Source organism: Arachis stenosperma, chromosome 9 (assembly GCF_014773155.1).
Source record: "Arachis stenosperma cultivar V10309 chromosome 9, arast.V10309.gnm1.PFL2, whole genome shotgun sequence".
NCBI classification, from domain to species: domain Eukaryota; kingdom Viridiplantae; phylum Streptophyta; class Magnoliopsida; order Fabales; family Fabaceae; genus Arachis; species Arachis stenosperma.
Window position 1 is genome coordinate 138422975 of NC_080385.1, and position 23361 is coordinate 138446335.

The window sequence follows — 23361 nt, forward strand, 5'->3', positions numbered from 1 at the left end:
CTAACTAAAAGATATCAAAAACATACTAAAAACAATGCCAAAAAGTATACAAATTATCCGCTCATCAGTGTCTAATAGAGAGATAAAGCGCATACTGCAAAAGGTAGTCAAGCTTCATAGAAAGGACTGGAGCACCAGGCTCCAAGACGCGCTTTGGGCATATCAGACAGCATACAAGACACCAATTGGGATGAGTCCTTTCTGCTTGGTTTATGGAAAGGCCTGTCATCTCCCAGTTGAGTTAGAGCATAAAGCCTTCTGGGCGGTAAAGGAATGCAACATGGACTATGAGAGAGCCAGAGCTGAACGGAAGTTGCAACTACAAGAATTAGAGAGCCTTCGCCTTGAAGCTTATGAAAACTCTAGGTTGTATAAAGAGAAGGTGAAGGCTGTGCATGACAAGAGCATTAAGAGAGGGGACTTAGTCCTACTTTACAACTCCAGAATGCGACTCATGCCAGGCAAGCTGAATTTCAGATGGGATGGTCTGTATCGAGTAGAGCGGGTGGAACCATACGGAGTCTTTCACTTGAGCCATCCTTCAAGCTATGAACTTATCAAGGTCAATGGACATCGCTTGAAGTTATTCCATGGTGAAAAGATGGCGAAAAACCAGGAACTAGAGATCTTTCTCTTAGAAGATCCGCTCACAGCAGAAGACTGAGCTAGTGGAGCGTCCAACTTAAGAATGTTAAAGCAAAGTGCTGGGTGGAAGACAACCCACCATGGTATGATCATTCCTTCCCCTCTCCTTATCCTCCCTTGTCAATAACTCTTCTCAGTACTAATGCCGATCTTTTGCATCTCATCCACATACTGCATATTGCATATTTCTACTTTTAAAAAAAATAAAAAAAGAGAGCACACGACGCGACAGCGTCGATGACGCGTCCGCGTCATAGGTGCCTTAGACACGAGAAGAAAAGAAACAGAGAGTCATGCGAAAGTGTGGCTGAAGGCGTGCATGTGGCAAAAATTGTCCCACACGACCGCGCTGTCCACGCGTCCGCGTCATGTGGAAAAAAGGTCTCCCACGCGTCCGCGTCACCCACGCGAACGCGTGCCTTATAAATCGACGTAAAAAGGGTGTATGGCCAAGAGTTGAGCTGGACTTGGGCTGGACTCGTGCTAAAAGCACAAGCCCTGCCACGCGAATGCGTGCCCCGCGCTTCCGTGCCATTTTATCAATCTGGCCATCCACGTGATCGCGTCCACCACGCGATCGCGTCACCCTAAAATTTGGCAAAACATTGTTTAAACAGAGAGTTGTGCGAGCGCGAAGTTGCCCTCGCGCCACTAGCGCAAATCATGTCACGCGTCCGTGTGATCAAAGCGCCCGTGTCATTTCATCTACGGGCTTTCCACGTGACCGCGTGCCCCACGCGTCCGTGTCGCTTGCGCCACCCAACTCATTCAAATCTGCCAGATTATCTTTTCTTTTCTCATCCCATTCCTATTTTATTTTTTTCCCCTTCCTTCTTCCTCCCTTCTTTCTCTCTTCTACCCCCTCTTTCCTACCACCATTATCAAGGTTTTTCTTCTCTTCTCCCCTTCCTACTTTTTCATTCTTCTTTTTATTTTCATGTTTTCTTTTTTCTTTCTCTTTTACTTTCCCTATCTATGTTTCTTCTTCCTTCTATTGGTGTTGGAAATTTATTTGGGTCATTATTCTTATATGTTGCTTGTAAATTGTTTAGGACTTGTTTAACAATTATATATTATTTTTATAGGGTTACTTGCATGTTCAAAATTAATTTTTTCATACCTTATTTAACATGCATGCTATGTGTTTGTGAAAACGCCCATATGGCATTTTGCACTATTTTTGGATTTCTTTCAATCTACTACTATAAATGTTTGCTTTTCACAACACCCTTTTTATATTTTAATTAATTAAATATAATTGTTATTACAAGCATATTGTTAGTTGGAATGACTTGGTAATCTAACTTGGACATTGAATGCTTGATCTATGCTACTCATGCCCTTGCCGGCATGCTAATAAACACCTGGCATTTGACTGTCATCACATGCACTTGCTTTATTTCCATTGTTGATTTGCCACATGTACTCATGACCACGTGTTCACATCATTATCCTTTTCTGTGCATTGATTACCACCTTTCCCATTCTTTTTCTTGCTATAACCCTTAAAATATTCATGTCTTTACTCGTTTCCTTTCAGGATGACCACCAAGAAAGGCAGGGAGAAAGCTACCCCCAAATCCACAGCAAGAAAAGGAACAAAAAGAGCATTAGTGGCAGAACCTTCTTCAACTACAATTAAGCCCTCAACAAAAAGAATTAAAAGGATTACCAAGGTCGATGAAAAGGAGAAAGCCTTCCCAGCAAAGGACATTGCACGATTTCTCAAACGTTACTGTGAGCAGATGTTCCCCATTCTGGTAGCTCGGAATTACAACAACGAACACCTTCTTATCCTTCCACCTCGTATTGCCAACTTTGTTGAGCCACAAATTGCACAAAGACATTGGGGATTCCTACAGAGACAGCCACGACAAGTTAACCTTTCTTGGGTAGTTGAGTTCTACTCCAATTTCCACCTGCCGACCCTGCAGTCTGTTTATGTCCGTCAGAAGCAAGTCCCCATTACAGAAGAGGCCATTCAGCGAGCTCTAGATCTTCCCCCTGCTCTAGACGGATTGGACGCATTTGAAGAAGCCGCACTCAAGTGCCAGGCATACAAATTTGACTGGGACGCTGTTCTCAGAGTTATTGCACAACCTGGTAGCAAATGGATCTTCGGATATTATCGTTCCCGTTCTAAGGGGATCTCGGCTTCTGCACTCACCTTAGAGGCTCACATATGGGCACAGATTATGTCCCATTACGTCTTTCCGAGCACTCATAAGTCCTCCTTCACCGCAGACATGGCCGTTCTACTATGGTGCATCCTCACAAATCAGCCTCTAAATTAGATCAGATCAGATCAGATCAGATCCATGGATACATTGAGATATACGCGATCGGATCCCATTAGAATGCGGATCATATCTTATTTGATTCGATACTCTACTGATTGGATAATATTCGTAAATTGCGGATCTAATGCAATAAATAAAATAGATATTATCCATTCCACGTTCACTCATAGCAACTGTCCACTTTTTCTTGGTCGGATTTGCAACTTCTTCATCCTAGTGCCAGCACCGCTTTTTAACTTTGCAACGTCAACTGCGTCACCCAAGACCACTGCGTGCGAATTTAGATTTGGTGGCTTTGGTGATGGTTGAGCCACCCCTTGCATTTATTTAGTTTATTAAAAAAATCATTATTCCTTCAAGCATTGAAATTAGAAGAACAGTAAGAGGTGTTACCCTTCCTTTTTGAGCCGGAAATCAGCCATGCCCTAACAGAGCAATTTTTCATCTTCTTCTTCTCTAGCGTAATCTTATTGTGCTCTGATTTCATTCTTGCGACGACATTGGAGAGGGAGGTTCTGCTTCTCCAACGGACCGTGTTTAGAGATGAACTCTGTGACGCTCAAAGACTCTAAGAGGTAATACTTTCATAAACCAAGTGATTCGATGACTGTAACCTCTAAGTTATAAGAGTTGTTCGTTCAATGTGAAAAAAATTAGTTTTGTTGTTGTGGTTATTTATGATAGGGTTTGGATTTGTGGTAACTTAATTATATTCTTGTTCTTCTATTTAAGCTGTATAATTTTTTATGGTTCGAATATTGTGGTAATTATTGTTCTTGAAACCAAATTGATAGTGAAGTTAGGTACCATGATGGTTAGGGTTTGAGTAACTTGGAATTTGTGAGATTGCCACTAATGGTAAATTTTTTATTCTTTTACGTAGATGGCTACAATACATATCACTTTCGAGATATATCACAGAGGAAAATTTGAGAGAACAAAAGATGAAAAAATTGTGTATGTAGGTGGAGAGAAATCTGAAATTTGAAGGGTCAATGCTGATACTCTTAATGAATTTTTTATCAATGACCTCCTTAGAGATATAGGATACACCATGATCAATGAATGCTATTGGTTAGTGCTTGGAATGGAGCTTAATGGTGGTTTAAAGTTTTTGAGGAGTGATAAAGACATAATAGAGGTGTATGAAGCTGTATTAAGAAATGATAGTAGGATTTGTGTATACACTAAACACCCAATAAGCTTGCCAGAAGTTGTTGAAGAGGGTGGTGGTAATGTTGCATCTCCTTCAAAAGTGAGAGCAAAGAGTTGTGCAAAGAAAACTCCAACTCTTAGAAAAAAGAAGGTTACGAAGATGGCCAACAGAACTGATCATCCCAAAGCCCAGCCCACCACACAGTCAAGTACCAGGCCCAATAGCCAACGCAATCAACAGCCCAATATACAACCAAATATTCAGCCCAATGCACAAGTAAGGACAACATTATCACAAGGCATAAATTTTCTTAGCCAACCCACGACAATCATGAGACAGTCTAGTAATCCCATACAATTGTTAGGGATATTTATTTGTGTCTATTTGTATTGTGAACTATTATAAAATCTCAATTATTATACAAGAAGGGCACAATTTTAGAAGTTGCAAGGTTAAAAAGGAAGCCATGGCAGCAGCTGCTACTGCTACAGATACTGCAGCACATGGTCAAAACTCTTTTGCAGCAACAACTGCACATGTACCACATGCTAATGTAGCGCAAGATGAGGATGATGAAATATTGGATTAGATGTATGTATTGGGAGGAAACCTTGGAGGATGCAGAGGCAGAGGCAGCCTTGGATGCTGTAATAGCTGAAGCTGAGGCATCTCTGACTGCCAGAAGCCAACCACAGGTAAAATCTAAATTTGTTAATTGCTTAAGCATTTTTTGAGCTATTAATTTTACTTACATTCATGTCTAATTTAAATCATAGGCCACTACCACATTGAGTCCATCTCCTAATATGCCGCATACACTACAAGTGCCACCATCAATTAGGCCACCAACCACAAAAATAATGAGAACAAAGAGATTCACCAAGAGACCTCTTCCATCACAAGTTCAAACCCTTGTGCCTCAGGCTCCAACTTTGAACACTCCTCAACAGTCATCCAATGCATTTGTTAGGCCACTCACCGTGTTCCCACATATAATACAAGGAGCCAGTGCAGGCACAACTTCCAAGTTCGCACAGTTTATGCCAACACCAAGATCACACCTTACTCCAAGATGGCCAGTTCCTAGATTCAGACCACCCAGACCATTTACTACTGTGCAAGGTACATCCTATGGATGATTCAGTGGGAGCAGCAATTCAACACCAAATTAAAAAAATTAACAGTCTTTATCTTTTTTTTTTGGAATCTATATTTATGTAATTTACCTCAATACTTTACTGATAAGGATCAATTATGTTTACTATTTTTATTTTGGATTATCATGTCGTGTTTGTATGCTACATACCCTACTTAAATAGTTATTGATGTACTTTTTTAGAACCTTATGAATGCTTATGAGTGCTTGTGGTTATGTAGATTTTCTAATACATATTATATTCTGATATTGATGTTATTATGATTAACTAATTTCTCAACTCAGAATGCTTAAACAATGTTGAAAAAGAATAACAATTATTGAAAATAGTGATAGAATAAAAATACAATAAATAGAAAATATATCATCCCATTCAAACATGAATTACATTGTTCTTCATTGGTAGAAAACGACCCTGTACCAAAACTAGTTCTAAACTTATACATAAATTTTGGACTCAAACTTTCCAATCACTTGTATATGACCATTACAAACAAAAAAAGCATAAACTGCAGAAACAATCCTAAAGATACGGACACAAGCCGTACTCTCATAGATTTGATTTAACCTTCAATATTCTTCTCAACCTTCGTGGCCATGTTGATATTTCTCTCCCTGTGTTCTGTTGGAGCAATCGTCACATCTTGATTAGCAACACCACATTCATGCTCATTGAGTCTTCTAATCAAATACCTTGCCAAACTTTGCCATCAACCATCAATTTCATCAACCCAAACAAAATAATTACAATCTCAACTCTACAGAAGCCAAAAAATCAAAATATCAAAGATGTAGAGGAACCCTATACTTGTCTAATTATCATAAATAATGCTCCATACCTTCAAATGTAAGAACCGAGCTTAATTACCCGTTTAATTAAGTAATTAATTGCTCAAATTAGGTTCCAAAATTTTAGAATGAGAATTTGAGGATTTAAATATAATTTTTGGACTCAGTAGGTCTTTCTGAGTTAGAAAATGTATTTTCTGCAAAAAACCGTAAAAAATCGTGAATCGGCAATTGAACCGGTTGAACCGGTTCAAGTCTGCCCGGTGCTGCGCAAGAAAAAGTGAAAACAGTCAAGAACCTTAGAAAAATATTAGAAATGGAAAACCGGGTGTTAATTTTAACGGGCTAAAAATGCTAACGGGTTGGACCGGGCCCAAGTTGGGCCCAAGCCTAACATATATAAGGATCCATTAATGAACCCAATCAGTACAAACCCCACTTAAACACACACACTCATGCTGAAAGGAAGAGAGGAAGAAGAAACCCCATGAGCACTATTCATCATCTTCTTCTCTAGCTCATATCTTGAGCTATAGAGCTCCGATCGCCGCACTGTTTGCAGCTACGCGTTCCTTGTGAAGAGCTCTACAAGACCCATATAAGAAACTGGTAAGGAAAGCTCGAATCCCTCTCAGTTCTTCTTTTCAAAATTTTGAGTTTTAAGGCTTTTGATTAAGTGAAGTTTTGTGATTTTGGATGTTTAGGTGCACTCTAATCCTTGCTTAGCATTGGGTTTTGGCTACTAAAACTGTTGGACAAGGTAAGAGGCATTGAACCATTGTGAGATTATGTTTATCTTGAGCCCTAAGTTGATTTGTGATGATTTATGTATATATAGCTTGAAATATTGTGAGTTGGGAGCTATTGGAACTTGTTGGTGCTTGTTGAAGTGGATTTGAAAGTTTGGATTGTGGTTTAGAGCTTGCTTGTGCTCAATTTTTGAGTTTTGGCATATTGAAAATCAGCCAAGGTATGATTTCGGTTTCCTCTATGTAGTATATAATATTCATGGATACTTAGGCTAGTGACTTATAGAATAGGTTTGGATTTATGTGGTTATTGATGATGGTTGGTTGATGTTATATGTTGAATTGATATTGTTATGTTGAGAAATAATGATGTTGAGATATGATGCTTGATGATTTGGAATGATTGTATATTGTTGGATATTGATATAAAGCATGAATGAGGTTGATAATGAAAATTGATAGAGATAAAGTGATTATTGGTGAGTGTGTTGGTGGAGGATTAATTTTAGAGTCATATATTTGATGTTGAGGTTAAGGATGATGAAATGTGAAGAAAATGTGGTAAGTTGGGTGTAATATGACACAAAGGGTAAATTTTGGTGAAAAATGGACTTTGAAATGGCTTTATTTGGTTTTGGTTGGTTTAAGTTGTGAAATTGAGAAATTTGATAAATTGTGAACTTTTGGTAAAAAGGAAATTTTGGTGAACTTTGTTTGATCATAGCTTTTGCCTTAGTTTTCAAAATTGGTTAAAAATTGTATGAAATTAAAGCTTGTTGAAAACTCTTCGAAAGATATAAAGTTTGTAAAATTTGGAATTTTGGAGAGGAAGTTATGATCAAACAAAGATTGGTGTTAAAATATGGAATTCTGCAAAGTTGCAGAATTTTATGATTTCTGGTATGTGCGCACGCACAGCCTTGTGCGCACGCACACCTCTGCAAAAATTTTTGCCTGTGCGCACACACAGACCTGTGCGTACGCACACGCAAAGGCAGGCAATCTGTTTACAGCGCTAGCACAGCCTGTGCACGCACATACCAATGAGAATTTGCAACCTGTGCGTACGCACAGCCCTGTGCAGGTGCAAAACCCTGGACATTGATCAGAGTACTATATCTCGGGGGTTCCCAATGATGATTCCGAAGGGCGACATCTCCATGGAGATGTGTCAGGTTGGCAGTTGAACCAACAATGTGATATTACAACCAGTAGGACAGGCATTTCATCATGTGCATCTTCTACCTGTTTGTTTGCTTTGCTGACTTGTAATTATATGCTTAATTGTATAACATGTCTAATTGCTACTTGAGTTACTTGCTTTATATGCTTTTACTTGTGATTTACTTGCATTGTAATTAATTTTGATTTCTACTGGGATTGAGGAGGTTTGGAGGGCGGTGGCGATGGGATCGCACGGAGGATAGGTTGGTGAAGGCTGTGGGACAGCGGAGAACTGTTAGACTAGAGAATTCCTTAAGTTAGAATACCCATTTTATACTGCTAAGGCTTTAAGTTGTGTTATGAGTTATATATGCTTTATTTGTTTTAGTTATGTCTTAAGTTGAATCTCGTGATCGATATGAAGTCTAGGATTGCCTTTGGCGTCCTAGGGTCTTATATCCTACATCACTGGGCACTGTTACCATACTGAGAATCTCCGGTTCTCATACCATATTTCTGTTGTATTTTTCAGATGCAGGTCGCAACCCACCTCGGTGAGTTTCTTGGATGGTGACAGAAGCAGAGGATCCTGTTACTCTTGGAGTCTTTTGATTTATTTTGTTTATACATCTCTCACTTTTGTATTTTGTTTTGCTTAGAGACTTGTATTTGAGAGAACAAAACTTGTATAAGCTATTTTTACTATCAGGTTTCTGTTTGTCTATATATATGACTAGCCGGCTTAAACTCTGCAAGCCGTGGCTAGATTATTACGATATTATACTCCTTATCTTTTGTTATATCACATCTGTTTCTTGTGCTTTAAGTTAGTAGCTTCGTTAGTATGTTTTCCACTTTTCAAATCCTATTTTTGAGCTATATCGTTCATCGGGTTTCTAAATTATATTATTTCTTCTATATATTATATGTATGAGCGTAGAACTGTCGTAACCTTTGATTAACCTTGCTTTACAACGCGAGATAAAGTTTAGGCTAATTAGGGTGTTACATCGAAAAAGGGGCAATGAATAAACTATCTTCCAGGATTAGTAACTGTCAAAGATTCCAACAAGACAACATACTCACCACAGTGACATCTTCCATCCATAATTTTCTTCTTCTTCATCTTCGAATGTTAAGCTCCTGAAAATCTTCTTCCTTCACTTGTAGTTACTTTTCTCCTTGACATTGCTCAAATTTTATGAGAATAAATTAATTCAGGAATTAGGGTTCTTCACTTGTAGTTACCTTGGATGATTGTGCTCGGGTATAATTTTACCCTACAAAAATTGGGTTCCAACTAAGAAGAACGAAGAATTAGGGTTCAAATTGACCCTAAATGATACTAAATACACGTATGCCTACCAACACATGTTATTGTCAAAGTAAACAGTCCACGTATGCCACTCTGCTAAGGCTGCATCAGACTTAGCTATTTTTGACAAACGGAGCAAATCAATTGTGTATCTGAGGAGTTATGATCTTCCATGGTTACTTTTGTCAGCGAATCAATCTTTCATGGTTACTTTTGGTGGTTTTTAGTCAATTTTTTTAATGGCCACTTTACTTTTATTCTTAATATAATATTTTTTTCAATTTTAGTTTCTAAATATTTAAATTGTAAGAAAATTAGTTGTCTTTTACATATTTTAGTGGCTTAAAATAAAGACTAAAATTCCACATTTTACAAGTTTAAGGACTAATAAGGATTAATAAAAAAATTATGGAACTAAAATAGCCCCACTTAAAAAAAAATTAAAGGAACCAACTTTTTATTTTTTTATATAAAATATATAAATATTAAGAAATATAAATTGGTTTGAAAATTGAGATATACAAAAATAAGTAAAAATAATCTCTGTTTAGTAACAAAGCTTTTGTAAAAAGTAGAAAAAAATAAAAACTCATTTTTTTTAATTTGTTTAAAGAATCAATTTTTTTAACTAACAATTAAATAACAAAATAGAGAATGAACGAGAATTAGAGTTTTAAGTTCTCATCATGTTATTTTTTCCAAAAATATAAATGGTTATATCTCTAACATGCTTCTTAAATAAAATTTTTTCTTGAATTTGTTGAAATTTTTACATAAATTTTGTTACTTTTTAATTTACTTTAAACTAAATTCTTTTTTTTAGATTTAATAAAGATCAAAATCTAGACCTTTTGATTATAGAAGTTTTGATACTGTGTCATGATACTATTTTTTTTTTCTAAAAGTTTAGGGCAAAATACTTATATCACCCAATTGAAGTTCAATATTATCAATATCACCCAAAGCAAAAAATGGTTCGTGGATCACCTAAAGCTTCTTTCTAAATAAATCGAACTAGGATATTTCAATTTAGAAGTGTACTAAATCGAATTAGGTAAAATAGATTTACTAGGCCAGGTTGAATTACACATACTTCGAATCAGGCTAAGTAGATTTAGGACACGGTTTCGAAGCCCATGGTAATTTGAATTAGGCTGTTTCAAATTAGCCCATGGTTTCATGCACATAGAAAATCGAAATAGGTTGGTTCGATTTAGCCAATAGTAAATCTAACATACCTAATGCGATTTATATAAGAAGTTCTCCCCATACTAAATCTAATTCACCTAGTTCGATTTACATGCATCCTCACTCTATATAATTTGAATCCACTTCATTCGAATTACATTTTACCAACCCAAGCCCCATCAAATCCAGAGAAAGCGACACTGTCTAATATAATGGAAGACGACCCGAATCGAATCTACCGCTTAGATGGAGTCGCACATATCGCTGGTAGCGTGCACGTTGAGGTTAGTACATTGAAACTTAAAATTTCGTTTTATTTTGTGTAAAAAAATGTCATGTGTTAGTTTTGGCTAAATCGGTTAGATCTTATTTATTAAAATGATTAGAAGGTATAAACTTGTAGTAGTAGTTAAAGGTTTGATTTAGTGATCACAATGTGTTAGAAGTCATTTACGTAATATTAAACTTTTTAGAAGGTGAATATTATAATCGATAGAATCTAATAATCTCGATGAGGGGTGATAGAATTAGCTAGAAGGATGGTAGAGTGTTAGAGTATACGAATAAAAAAATTGGATATTTGATAAGGGATTCTGAGGATTTAATAGAAGTATGGTTAAGGTAAAAAGACAAATAAAAAAAATTCATTTTAGATAATTTTTTTGTGTGAAATTTTGTGATTGTAAGAGTATATTTTTTACTTCATGCAACCCCACCGCTGCATCTCGAGTATGAGGAGGTAGCACGGTATGTCGTTAGACGATAGGATTATGCCGTACGTCCAGATGGCTGGTCTAGCCCATCTCACGAGGCTCAATGATCATTGGTTCAAGTTGGATGAACCGTTAGTCAGTGCATTTGTGGAGAGATGGCGGCTGGATCCCCCTGCTATCTCGTGGCATCCAAGTCCAAAACTAAAAAGTGCGGGGGATACTGCAGTGTTTCCAAACTGCTTGCTACACCACCCCCAGCTGGAGTATTCCGCTCGCCCTTATCATCGCTACTATCGGCAATCGTGGCGGGCTCCACATCATCATCATCATCATCATCCTGAAATACATATTCGACACCATCCGAGGCTACACCCTGTCGGGGATCTAGGACCACATCATCAATGCCAGCCACCTTAAACGCAGCATCAACTACCGGCATAGTATCAACTTGTTCTGTATCACGAGTGCGGTCCAGATCAGCAACGAAGGACGGGGAGGCCACCAAACATGCATTAGGCTCAATCACGGACAGAGATGAAGAGGCACCAACAGGCCTCGAACTCGACCCAGCGGCTGTGGCTAAATGCAGAGGAATCCGGTTAGAACCTCCTGAGCTAGAGACCACATCCACAAGCTTGGCCAACAGCTCAGGAGTCCTCACCTTCGGAAATTGCCTATGATAGTAGAACAGCACTTCCAAATCTTCATCACTGCTTCTGACGAACGAAGCATACTTCACATCATCTCGCAAAACCGAAATCGAAATTCTGTAGAATAACTTTTTCACCTGTTTCATGCCTTGCAGACCCAGTTTTCGGATTATATTATCCTTAAATTCGGTGAAACTCGTCGAAGCTTTAATGAAAACACTAAGGGGATCCTTATCCGTAAACTTAATTCCGGAACGTATTTTTTTCTTAATCGACCCTCTATAATGTACCAAAATAAAAAAGCTCTCATCACTAGCCATTGTGAGGCTCACTATGATAGAGAATTCACATTCCACGCATGCATTAGCTTCCTTCTAAATCGAATTATCCTCCCTCCATTTAAATATGTTGCTGAATCAATAGTAAATTTACTCAACCTAATTCGAATTATGTGTTTTGGTCTCCAACAAGGTAAATCGAAATAGCCTAATTCGATTTACTTGGAACTAAACCACAAATGCATAAATCAGCCTATTTCAATTTACTTGGTTTAGGTGTAAATTGAAATTGTCTGATTCGATTTACATGTAGCCTAGTAATTCTACTTAGCCTAATTCGATTTAGTAGTATAAATTAAAAATCGAATTACTCTAATTCAATTTATATAAATAAATTTTTTGGGTGATCCATGTACCAACTTTTTCTTTGGGTGATATTGATAATATTTATCTCTTTTTAATTTGTTCAAGTATTTTGCCTAAAAATTTAAGTTGATAAAAAAATATATAAATAATTATATCTCGAATATAAATTACAAGTTATATATGGTAGAGCGATTTGAAAAGAAAAAATTTATTGGCTAATTACATACTAACTAAAAAAAAGGTGATTACCAATTTTTTGTTTATTTTATTTTATTTATATTTCATATCTAATCTTTTATATCTTTTATCTTAAAATACTTAACAAACATAATTTTAGTAAACGAATATAGCAGTGTATGTATATGTAGTGTGAACGATTTAAACCTACAATAAATCCATAATAGCCATTAGCCCACAGCATCAAATGCATGTGGATTACAAGCAGCAATAATAATGTCTTTATGTTATTAAATTCAGATATATACAAAATCATAGCATTTGCATTGTTTTGTCATTCCTCTTTCCTAATGGAAAACACCTTCCAGATAGAGTTGTTAAACAACTAACTAATTTAATTGGTTCAGATGACGTATATAGTAGGAGTAGAATAGGACAGCACTAAGACCTACACTGAGTTGATAAACTTTGTTATTTTTGGTCATTGATTAATAATTTCGTCATGGGGCATCATGATAATCCTTGAACTAAAGACGACGAATCTAACTTTCCTTGGTTCATTATTTTGTTAAGCTATTTTTTATATATATACTCACACTAGTGCAGTTAGGAGGTTGATTATCATTACATAATGCCCTAGTGATAATTATTAAAAATGGGATTACTCTTTTGGGGTATAGACGATGAAAGTTATATTCTATGCATGCTAGCATATATACTAACTAGTGGTGTTTTGATCTTGATGTGTAATTTTATTGTAAGCCTTATCAACTTATAAAGTAACATAGAATAACTTCCTAGCTACTTGAGTACTTACTGTTTGGTTTATAATTTCGATTAGGATTCTACATTTTTTTTAAATTGATCTCTATTTCTATTATAATAATTATCATGACAAAAATATTAAAATTAATAAAATATTCTGTTAAATAAAATAAATATATCTAGCACTTAATTGAATATTTTGTTTTGTTTAACAGAATATTCTATTAACTTTAACATTTTTATTACGATAAAGACTTAATTTTAAAATTTGATAAAGTATAAAGATCCAATTAAAAAAATATAGAAAACTGATTAAAAATTCAATAAAACTATAAGGATGGTATTAATTAAACCTTCAAAAAAATTACCGATGAAATTAAAAGATATCAATTGTTACTACAAGAAAATAATGAATAATGTCGAATTTATTAGCATCACCCATTAGCAATGACTTTAATGTTGGTTAAAGCAATAAATTTGTTAACGCAAAGTATTACTGGTAGATTTTTATTTATGACGGTAAATTCGTTGATAATAATTGGAGAAAAAAAATAAAAAAGAGGTAGGCACAAAAATTAGGATGGGATAATCTGCTGATAACCTTAATTAGTGGAACACTGCGTTTTGATAACCACCAAGCCATTATCGTCGATTAATCGACAGTAGTATTGCCCTAACTTAAAAACACGCAGCCATCCTCTCTCATTTTTCCAAGCCCCTTCTTTCTCCACCACTCTCCTCTCTCTTTCTCTCTCCCTTGCGACCACCTTTGGCCAACTTTCGCCAGCGCCAACCACCTCTAATCTCCTCCAACGACTGAAATAGAGCTCTGCTTCAAAAGATGTTGCTGTTACTGTTAGTGTCGCTGTCGCCCATTACTCCCTCTATCGCTGGAGTTGAGTCTTTCCTCCCTCTTTAAGGTAGGTTGCTCTCATCTTTCTCTTTATTCCATCTTTTTCTATTTCTTATATAAACAAGCTCCAATCCCCTTTTTGAATCACTAGTCTATTCGATCACACTGTGCCACCGCCGCCACTACGCCATCGTCACTTGCAACCATGCCGGAATGTTATGCATACTCGAACTTTGGCGTTATTGTATATTTATGTCAATTTGTATTGTACTAACTTCTTAATGCATAGCATGTGATCTTATTCTGATTTATACTTGTTCATCAGATTTATTGTTTATCAGTATGTAACATTAAATTAACCATTCTCTTATAATTGCATCAGCTCATTTAAGGAAATATTTCATTATTCTTTGCGTTTTATTTTTTAAGTAAAGAGTGGGATTCGAATCTATAATTTTTAGATAAGTATAAAAAAACTATGTCATTTGAATTATAATTTATTGGCCATTATTTCTTGCATTTGATGATTGATGATATCAAAATATACATAGTAACAGATGTTTTAGAGTATAGTCTTTTTAGAATAATAACAGAAATTTTATTTGAATACAATTCAATTCATTTCTATATTATGTCAAGGTCAATAATATTTTAAATATGCGAATGCCAATGTTGTTTGAAAAAAAATAAATAAATAAGAAGGAAAAAATGTGTGTGAAAGAGAGAAAGAGAGCGGGATGGTGATAATGATGTTGGAATTGGAGCGATTTATATGTGCTTAATCTAATTGTATAAATACATAGTTTAACTAAAATCTGAAGTGAGTAATCAAATTAAGTTTTGTTAATGTTTTTCTTAAATTAAATTACATATACAAAATGCACCGTTATTGAGAAACTTTAATTTGTACCAAGTTCAAATTAAATTTTGTATCATTGTTAAAAAAATTTTAATTTGATTGAGGAAACATTATTGAAACAGCATGATTAGAGTCCCTGACATATTTTTGATATCGTTTATTAAATCAAAATATTAATATTTGTTTAATTCCATTTGAAAAAGTATGCATATCTTTTTATTATTATTTTTTATTTAATATTTTTTTATTAACTTTATTTTTATTTTAGAATATTTTTTGTTTGAACTTCATTTAATTTTAATCGCAAGTTGTTCGTGTAGCATCAAAGTTGGTTTGCTGTCTCCAAATATGTTAAATTATTTAAGTTTTATGTTTGACTTAGTTTTCTTAGGATAGATTTTTAGAATGGAAGTGGGAGAAGATTGCTTAGTGGCGCCTTCTCAAAATTCTTGTTTGCTGAAAAGTTATGGAGTAATAAGGAGATGCGCACTAGAACAGCTAGAATTTAATGTTTTATTGAATATGTATTTGTTTTAATTTATGCATGTAACTGTTTTTTCTATAAAAATTGATAAAAATAAAAATTTGTGGAGGTCTCTAAATTAAGAAAAAAATCTGCCGAATTTTTGTTAAAATTGTTTAAAGACATCTTTGGTTTGTGAAAAAATAAAAATTACAATTGATGGAGGATTTTAATTATAAATAAAACTCTGTTGAAATTTCTAAAAAATTTAATAAGTTATGTTGTTAGTTGAATTTTAAGTTGTTTGTTACAAAATGATTCTAAGTCATTGTTTGTGAATGTGTAATAGGAATAACAGTGAACGAGGGGGTTAAAACCTGAGTTCTTTGAGGGGTTGATAAGTTTTTTGCGTATTTCTTCAACATGGAATCGTGTAGGTCTCAATGGATATTTAGATGTCCGTACTATAAGTGTTGATTGACTAAGTGGTTAGGATCTTTGGATATAACTATTCACCTTTAACATAATGGGTTCAAGAATGGGTATTGAGTGAGGACTGAACACGGAGAAGTTGATGAGCAGGGAATCAATCGGTCTGCATTGAATTTCAATAGGTCTGAGAGTCGATCAAGGAAGCTTAGGGTGGTTAGAGAAGTGAACATAGAGGAAGTAAATTGGGAGGATAACCAAGAGAGATACAATGAGATGATATTTGATGCAATCGGTGTTAATGGTATGAAAAATGTTAAAAAAGAGCCTAACTTGAGGCAAAGAGAATTTATGATATGTTAGAATCTACCACACAATCGTTGTTTGAAGGGTGCATTCACTACAAGAAAAACGTTGAGTACTGTCGGATTTTTCATCGAAAAAAAAAAAAACAAAATCCATCGGAAAGAATCAGATGGTATAAACCTCGTTAGTAAATATTTACCGTCAGAATTTTTTGTTCAACGATAATTATTGTCAGATTATGCGATAGATTACCCATTCGAAAAACTATTTGGTTACCGGCATATTTTTCTGACAATAATGTTAGCGCCACAATATGTTGTTTCTCGTAGTATCACCGTCGGATTATTCTCTTGGTAAATCCGACGGTAATGTCATTTTCTTAAAAAAATTGTGAAACAAATGGTCAATTTTAATTTTTTGTTTAAATTTATTTTTCACACATTTATATAACAATTTATAAATAATAGAAACCTATGATTTAAAATAAATAATAAAATGTTCAAATAAATTAAAAGTCAAGTACATCAAATAAATATAATGAAACAATAAAACAAAACACTATTAACTAAAGATCTAGGTAGTCCTCGTCGTCATTGTCATCGTTCCTGTGGCCCTGATGAGGCAGCGCAGAAGACGGTAATGTCTGTGTGCCACCAACAGAACCACTACCACCAATAGGGTTGATGACAGCGGCGCGCATCTAAGTTTGGTACACCTCCATTTGAGCCTCCAACCGTTAAAGCCGCTCCAGCTGCTCCCTCCGCCCCAGCCTGAGGTCATCGGTGTCCATCACGTATGTGAGGATTTCTTGATACCTCTTCTGATAATCGTTCAGCTCCTGAGCCTGCTGGTGAAGGCTGCGGGTGAGTTTTGGCACCTGCAGACTCAAATCCGCGCATTTTTTGGGCTTGACGGCTCGACTGGTGGTAGAGCCGGACGATGGCTTCAATATGGATGTGTGGAGGCTACTGGCAAAGAATGACCCCAACCTATATATGCGGTTCTTGTACGACGCTGAGGCGGTCTCGCGGGAAACCGCATTAGGATCGACGATTGAAGCAGTAGATCCATCGGTGGGGTCCTCCTCACTTTGCTGAGATTGCTGAGTCGCGGCCTCTAGTCTCTGCATGTAGGACTTTTGTGTAACACATGTTATTGTGATTAGTACAATAGCTATACAGTTAATGTCTAATTTTATATTAGAAGATTTGATGTATGTTTACTCACATAATGATCATGCGACTATTGATAAGCAAATCTCGCTTTGTTCTCCTTCAACATGTGGGAGTACTTAAACGTCTCCGCCAATGTCGCATCACGATCCAATGACTTTGACTACACATGTTGCGTTGAAACAATATGATTAGGATTCCTAATAATGATATGTAAAAGAATATAACTAAGTTAATAACAAAATTAAAGACACTACATACCATCCCGGCCTTAGTCTTCATGAAGGTCGCTGAACCTCTGATATACTTAGATGATCTGGCCGATGTCCTGTTAGCTTTGTTAGTGAGACGCCGATGCCTGAACACCTCATCAGTCTCCTAGTGAACTAATAGAGCCTTCTTTATTTTTGGTTGGAGCCAGGTTGTCACGGTTGTCCTGCTTTTCACGAACATCCTCAAGCATTTGCTACAGCCACCCACCATTCGATGGTCGTAGCTCTTCCTAACGAGGACATTGTGAGAGGCGTCCCATATAAATTGCAGTTGCACAAAGAAACTTTAAAATTAGTTAATCAAAATAGAAGATATAAACTCGCTAACAAGATTTGAAACTAAAAAAAAATTAAATTTACTGCCCATTTCTAAAACCATCACTCTCTGGTCTCAGCGGAGATCTTCTTGTAGCTAGACCAGGGATGGTCGTATATTAGCTTGATAACATTGGTCATTTTCTGAGTACATACGTTTTTGTTCGGCGAGAACATCTCAACAATCCACAAACAAAGTAATATGGCAGTATAAATTAAAACTTTAAAAGTAAATAACCATAATATATAGAGATTTTTATAGAAATTTTGGCAGAGTTTCATTTATAATTGGAATGCAACCCAAATTTTTTCCATCAACAATTAACTTAAACATCACCAAATGTCAATAATCAATGAATAATAGACACTTTCAGCAATTCACTAATAAAGAAACATGAAACATTTTCAACTGTTCAAACCTACAGTCCTAAATTCACTAAACTAGAGTTAACAGTAAGACACTTTCAGCAATTCAATAATCAGAAAATATGAAACACTTTCAACCATTCAAACCTGTAGCCATAAATCCACTAAACTAGAATCAATAATCAGACACTTTCAGCAATTCAATAATTAGAAAACATGAAACACTTTCAGCCATTCAAACCTACAGTCCTAAATCCATTAAACTAGAATCAATAATTAAACACTTTTAGCAATTCAATAACCAGAAAACATGAAATACTTTCAGTCATTCAAACCTACAGTCCTAAATCCAATAAACTAGAATCAATAATAAAAAAATATAGTAGACTTAAAGTGATACTTATCCTGTGCCTCGATTAGACCAAATCGTCAACCGTACAATGGGAGGTGGTGGAGGGGCATCAGCTACCTCCCTTCCATGAGAGGACTCTGGGGTCGCGGCTTCCGTTGCTAGAGGTGGCGTCGCCGTGGCAGCGGGCTGCTGAGTTGTTGGAGGTGACATTTTCACCGTAGACGGAAGGACGTAGTTGGGGTTATGGATCATGACGAATAGTTGGTCCGCTAAACCCGCAACCTGTGACGTCATCAGGATAGTCAGAGTAGAGGGATAGGATCTAGAATTCCTGGGGGTACCAGAAGAAACCCTCCCTCTACCACGACCACGACTAGCGTACGACCAGCAGCCTAATCCGCAACACCACTACCCATCCTCTTGTCTGAAAAGAGAAAAATCAGCTGGAACACAGTAAATCAACATAATTCAGACAATTTCAAACAAATCCTGCAACAATATTTAGCAATTCAGTTCAATAATCGAAACACTTTTTAAAGTTCGAATTCAACTTAATTAGTGCGCCTAAAATGATTTCAAAATATTTGCATGTTAAAAATAAGAAAACAATCAACAAGAAGCTAAATAATGTATATAACACATATACTCAAAATAACATTTCTTCCTAAAATATCACATTTTCAAAATAAGAAAAATTTTATTGGATAATTGGAATAATGTCAATATTTTTTTATATTATGAATTCATATAAAACCAATTCAACAATCAACAAAACCTCAGCATATTCATAATAAGCAAAACTACTGCATATTCATATTCATAAACAAATTTATAAACCAATTCAATATTTCAACCACTGTCATATTTTAATCAACATCATAAAATAATCAACAATAAAATTAACAGCAATAATAACATCAATGAATCAACTACTTAAAATTAATATAGCATATAAAATATTAGAATAATTTGAAAAAAATTAAAATGGTTACCTATTGTTGTAGAGACAGAGGAGAGGCGAAGAGAGGCACGACGACACGCGAGTAAGAAGCAAAGTGGAGCAGAGACATGAGGAGGGAGAAAGGCGAAGTTAGGTAGCGGCAGTAGTGGGTTTGTAGTCTGGCGCGGCGGTTCCGAGAAGGGAGAAAGTGAACGATGAAGTGGTAAAGAGAGAAGAGGAAGAAGAAGAAGAAGGGAGGGGTGTCGGTAGTGGGCGGGTTGACGAGACAGAGAGAGAGCTGTGATGATGGTAGTGTCGGCGGCGGTAGATGGTGGTGTTATGGAGAGGGGAGAAAACGGTGGTTGAGAGAGAGAGAGAGAGAGAGAGAGAGAGAGAGAGAGAGAGAGAGAGTGAATCTCGAATAAGGGGGAAGAGAGTTGGCGATTTGAATTTATATCCTGTTACTATTGGATTTACCGTCAGATTTCTTCGACCGTAAACCATTGTGGGTCATCAAAATGCAGCCTTTCACTAATTGAAAGGATGGGCCAACTTTTTTTTCCTTCCAAATATTACCAATGGATTTATCGCTAGAAACCAAAATCTACCAGTAATTACTTAACCTTACGAATTTAATGCTGTTACCACTAGTAAATCCAACGATAAATCCGCCGCTACTCTATGACGATAAATCTGACGGTACTCAACGTTTTTCTTGTAGTGGTTAACGCAAAATTGTCTGCCTATGTTAGGATGATGAGTATTAAGTTTGAGTCAAATTACACTCAAGAGTCTTTTGATAAGCGGGTCACCGTTTGTAACGAACTAGTATCATTCGGGACTACTGGCATCCCCAAAGCTATTATGAGATAAAGAAACTAGCTCTAAAATTAGATCTAAATTCGGTGAAAATCAATTGTTGCTTGAATGGTTGTATGTTGTATTATATGGTAGATATGATGTAGACCTCATTGTTTGTAAATTTTGTGATACACCGAGGTATCAAGTAGAAAGAGAACAGATTGGTAAACGGAGATTAAAGAGAATTCCAAACAAAAAGATGAGCTACTTACCCCTAATTTCTAGATTAATGCATACTCTTATTGGTCTGTTGTGATGACTCTTTATAACTTACCTCTCAAAATGTGCACTATTTGTCTCTAATTTTTAGACTAATGCGTATTTTTATCGGCCTGTTGTATGTGGTGACTCTTTATAATCTATCTCCTAAAATGTACATGAAGAAGTCATACATATTCTTAATTTGTATTATACTAGATCTAAGAAATTCAAAGGCCAAAAATTGATTGTTACAACATTCTAGAAGTAGATTACAACTACGATGAGGATGCGACAAAACAAACAAAAAGCTATAAAGAATGAAAGCACCACCAATTTTATTATAGAAAAATAAGATAAAATCATTAACTTGAGAATACTATTGTCTTTTAAAGATATCTAAAATTTTAGAATTTTATTGTACATAAAAAAAGGTAAAAATTTAATTCTATTATACTTTTAACACATCTATTTTAAACGGTTACTATTGAGTATATTATGCATATTATTATAATTTAGATAATATTTATATTTTAATTTAAATAATAAAAGATAATGAGATAATATTATTTACAAGGGTACAAAATTTTTTTATTTATTCTACAATTTTTTATACTAACTCAATAAAAACAATAAATAAATAACGAATATGAAAAAAAAATGAATATACAATTATTCTTAATCAAAGAACAAGATTCATAAAAAAAATAACTGACCATGAATTGCAAATGGAAGGACCTTTTTTTAAGAAAAATAAAATAATAATAAAAGTTAATAATAACAATGATAATAATAACTGAAACACTTGCATAAAAAAATTATGGAGCAAGTATACTTCAACACACAGTGATAAGATGCAAGATAAGTAAAGCTAACCAATATTTACAAGAAAAAAAGAGTAAATAAATAAAAAACAAAAGAAACAAAATTTGATACGTGGTATGCATGCATTAGTAACGGAATAATTTATCAAAATAAATAAAATAACGACTTCTAATATTATTAAAATACACATTTTATAAAATAGATATTAAAGTGTATTTTTTTCATAAGTTATGTAAATTACGACAGAGACTCATGATTTACAAATGAATTTAAATCGCTACATTTCTACGATAGGAGTCTCTGTGTATGTGTGTTTTTCGTTTACAGTTGAACATTTTTCCAATCTTTAATTTTAGTAAAGTTTTCACCAACTTCAATGCTTCACTCATGTCTGACATCTCATCGGTGAAAAGTCTTGAGATCAAGGTGTAATTTTTGCTTTTTTTATATAAATAAATAAATGATTATTTTTTAAAATACGAAATAGAATTGCACATCATTTTAATCATAGTGCCTGTTAATTGGAGATTGTATATCTGCCCACTCACACCTGTAAAATGGGATGCCTACAAAATAGAGCAGCGGCTATTTTCTTGCTGTCGCAAACAAAATGACTTCCATTAGAATATTAGGATGGATAAAAAATGATCATATTGGACTTTAGAATATATAATTTTTTATTAAGTTAACAATTTATTTTTATATAATATCAAACATGAAATACATTTGTTGAATTTATAGTCAATTTAGTTCTAAAATTTATAGTTTTAAAATTTAGGATTGAACAAGTATATTTGTTAAATTTTTTTATTTAGTATTGATTACGCGTACTATCTGAATTAAAAGAGTTATGGTGAATAATAGATTAACTTACTAGTCTTAATTTTTAATGGTTGATCTATATAAATACAATTAATTATTTTAAGATTATAATTTATTTCATATTTAATATTATATAAAAATAAATTATCCTTAAACTTGAAGAAAGACTTAGGAGCATTATTGAGATTTTCTTGATCAAGTGGTAGAGAACTTAACTAATAAAATGAGCAAAAAAAAAATTGATTTTTTGATAAAATAAACACAACATCTCAGACTCTAAAAAAAATTGATCTTTTGATAAAATTAAAACAAAATAATCAAAAAAATATATAAAAAAAAGAAAGCAAAATAACCTAAGGAGCATGATGAAAGAATGAAGCAATGCAGTGACTAAGCTAATTTACTAGAACTTAAAAATGTAAATTGATTAGAACAAAAAATAATTAATAATTAAATTACAAGAAAATAAAATCAAAGAATAAGTAAATGACTAACTAAGCAAATATAAGAATAAAGTGACCATAATTAAATAATAGCTAGACTATCAGAAGTAATTAAATTATACTAGCAAAAATTAAGGTAATGAAATAATAAAAGAGATGAAATTCAAATGCTAAAAAGTTTTGGCTAGAGTTGAGAAATAAGGGTAACTAGGCAAAGGATTCGATGGTCCAGAACGTTTGGATCATTAAATGGTCACATAATAAAATATGTTTTTTAAGTTTTTTTAACAACTGCTATATAGTCCTTTAACTAATTTTAATTACAAATTAATCCTGTATATTTTATTTAATTATAAAAACTATTTTTTCTTTTATAAATTATTATTTTATGAATCAACTATTATGTTTATTAAAAATAAAAAACAAAAACAATAACGAATTAGATCTTTCATTGTTCGTAATAAAGCTTTTGGT

At 34.5% G+C, this 23361-nt stretch overlaps 1 protein-coding gene across 1 annotated transcript; it reads left to right on the forward strand.

The window, feature by feature from the left end:
* The first annotated feature begins 280 nt into the window (after positions 1–280).
* Positions 281–664, forward strand: LOC130949975 (uncharacterized). Its single transcript, XM_057878556.1, has one exon. The coding sequence runs from the start codon at positions 281–283 to the stop codon at positions 662–664; it is 384 nt and encodes a 127-aa protein (XP_057734539.1).
* The last annotated feature ends 22697 nt before the right edge of the window (positions 665–23361 follow it).

Excerpts from the sequence above, each read along its gene's own strand:
- LOC130949975 (XM_057878556.1), top strand. The coding sequence starts at position 281 with ATGGACTATGAGAGAGCCAGAGCTGAACGGAAGTTGCAACTACAAGAA.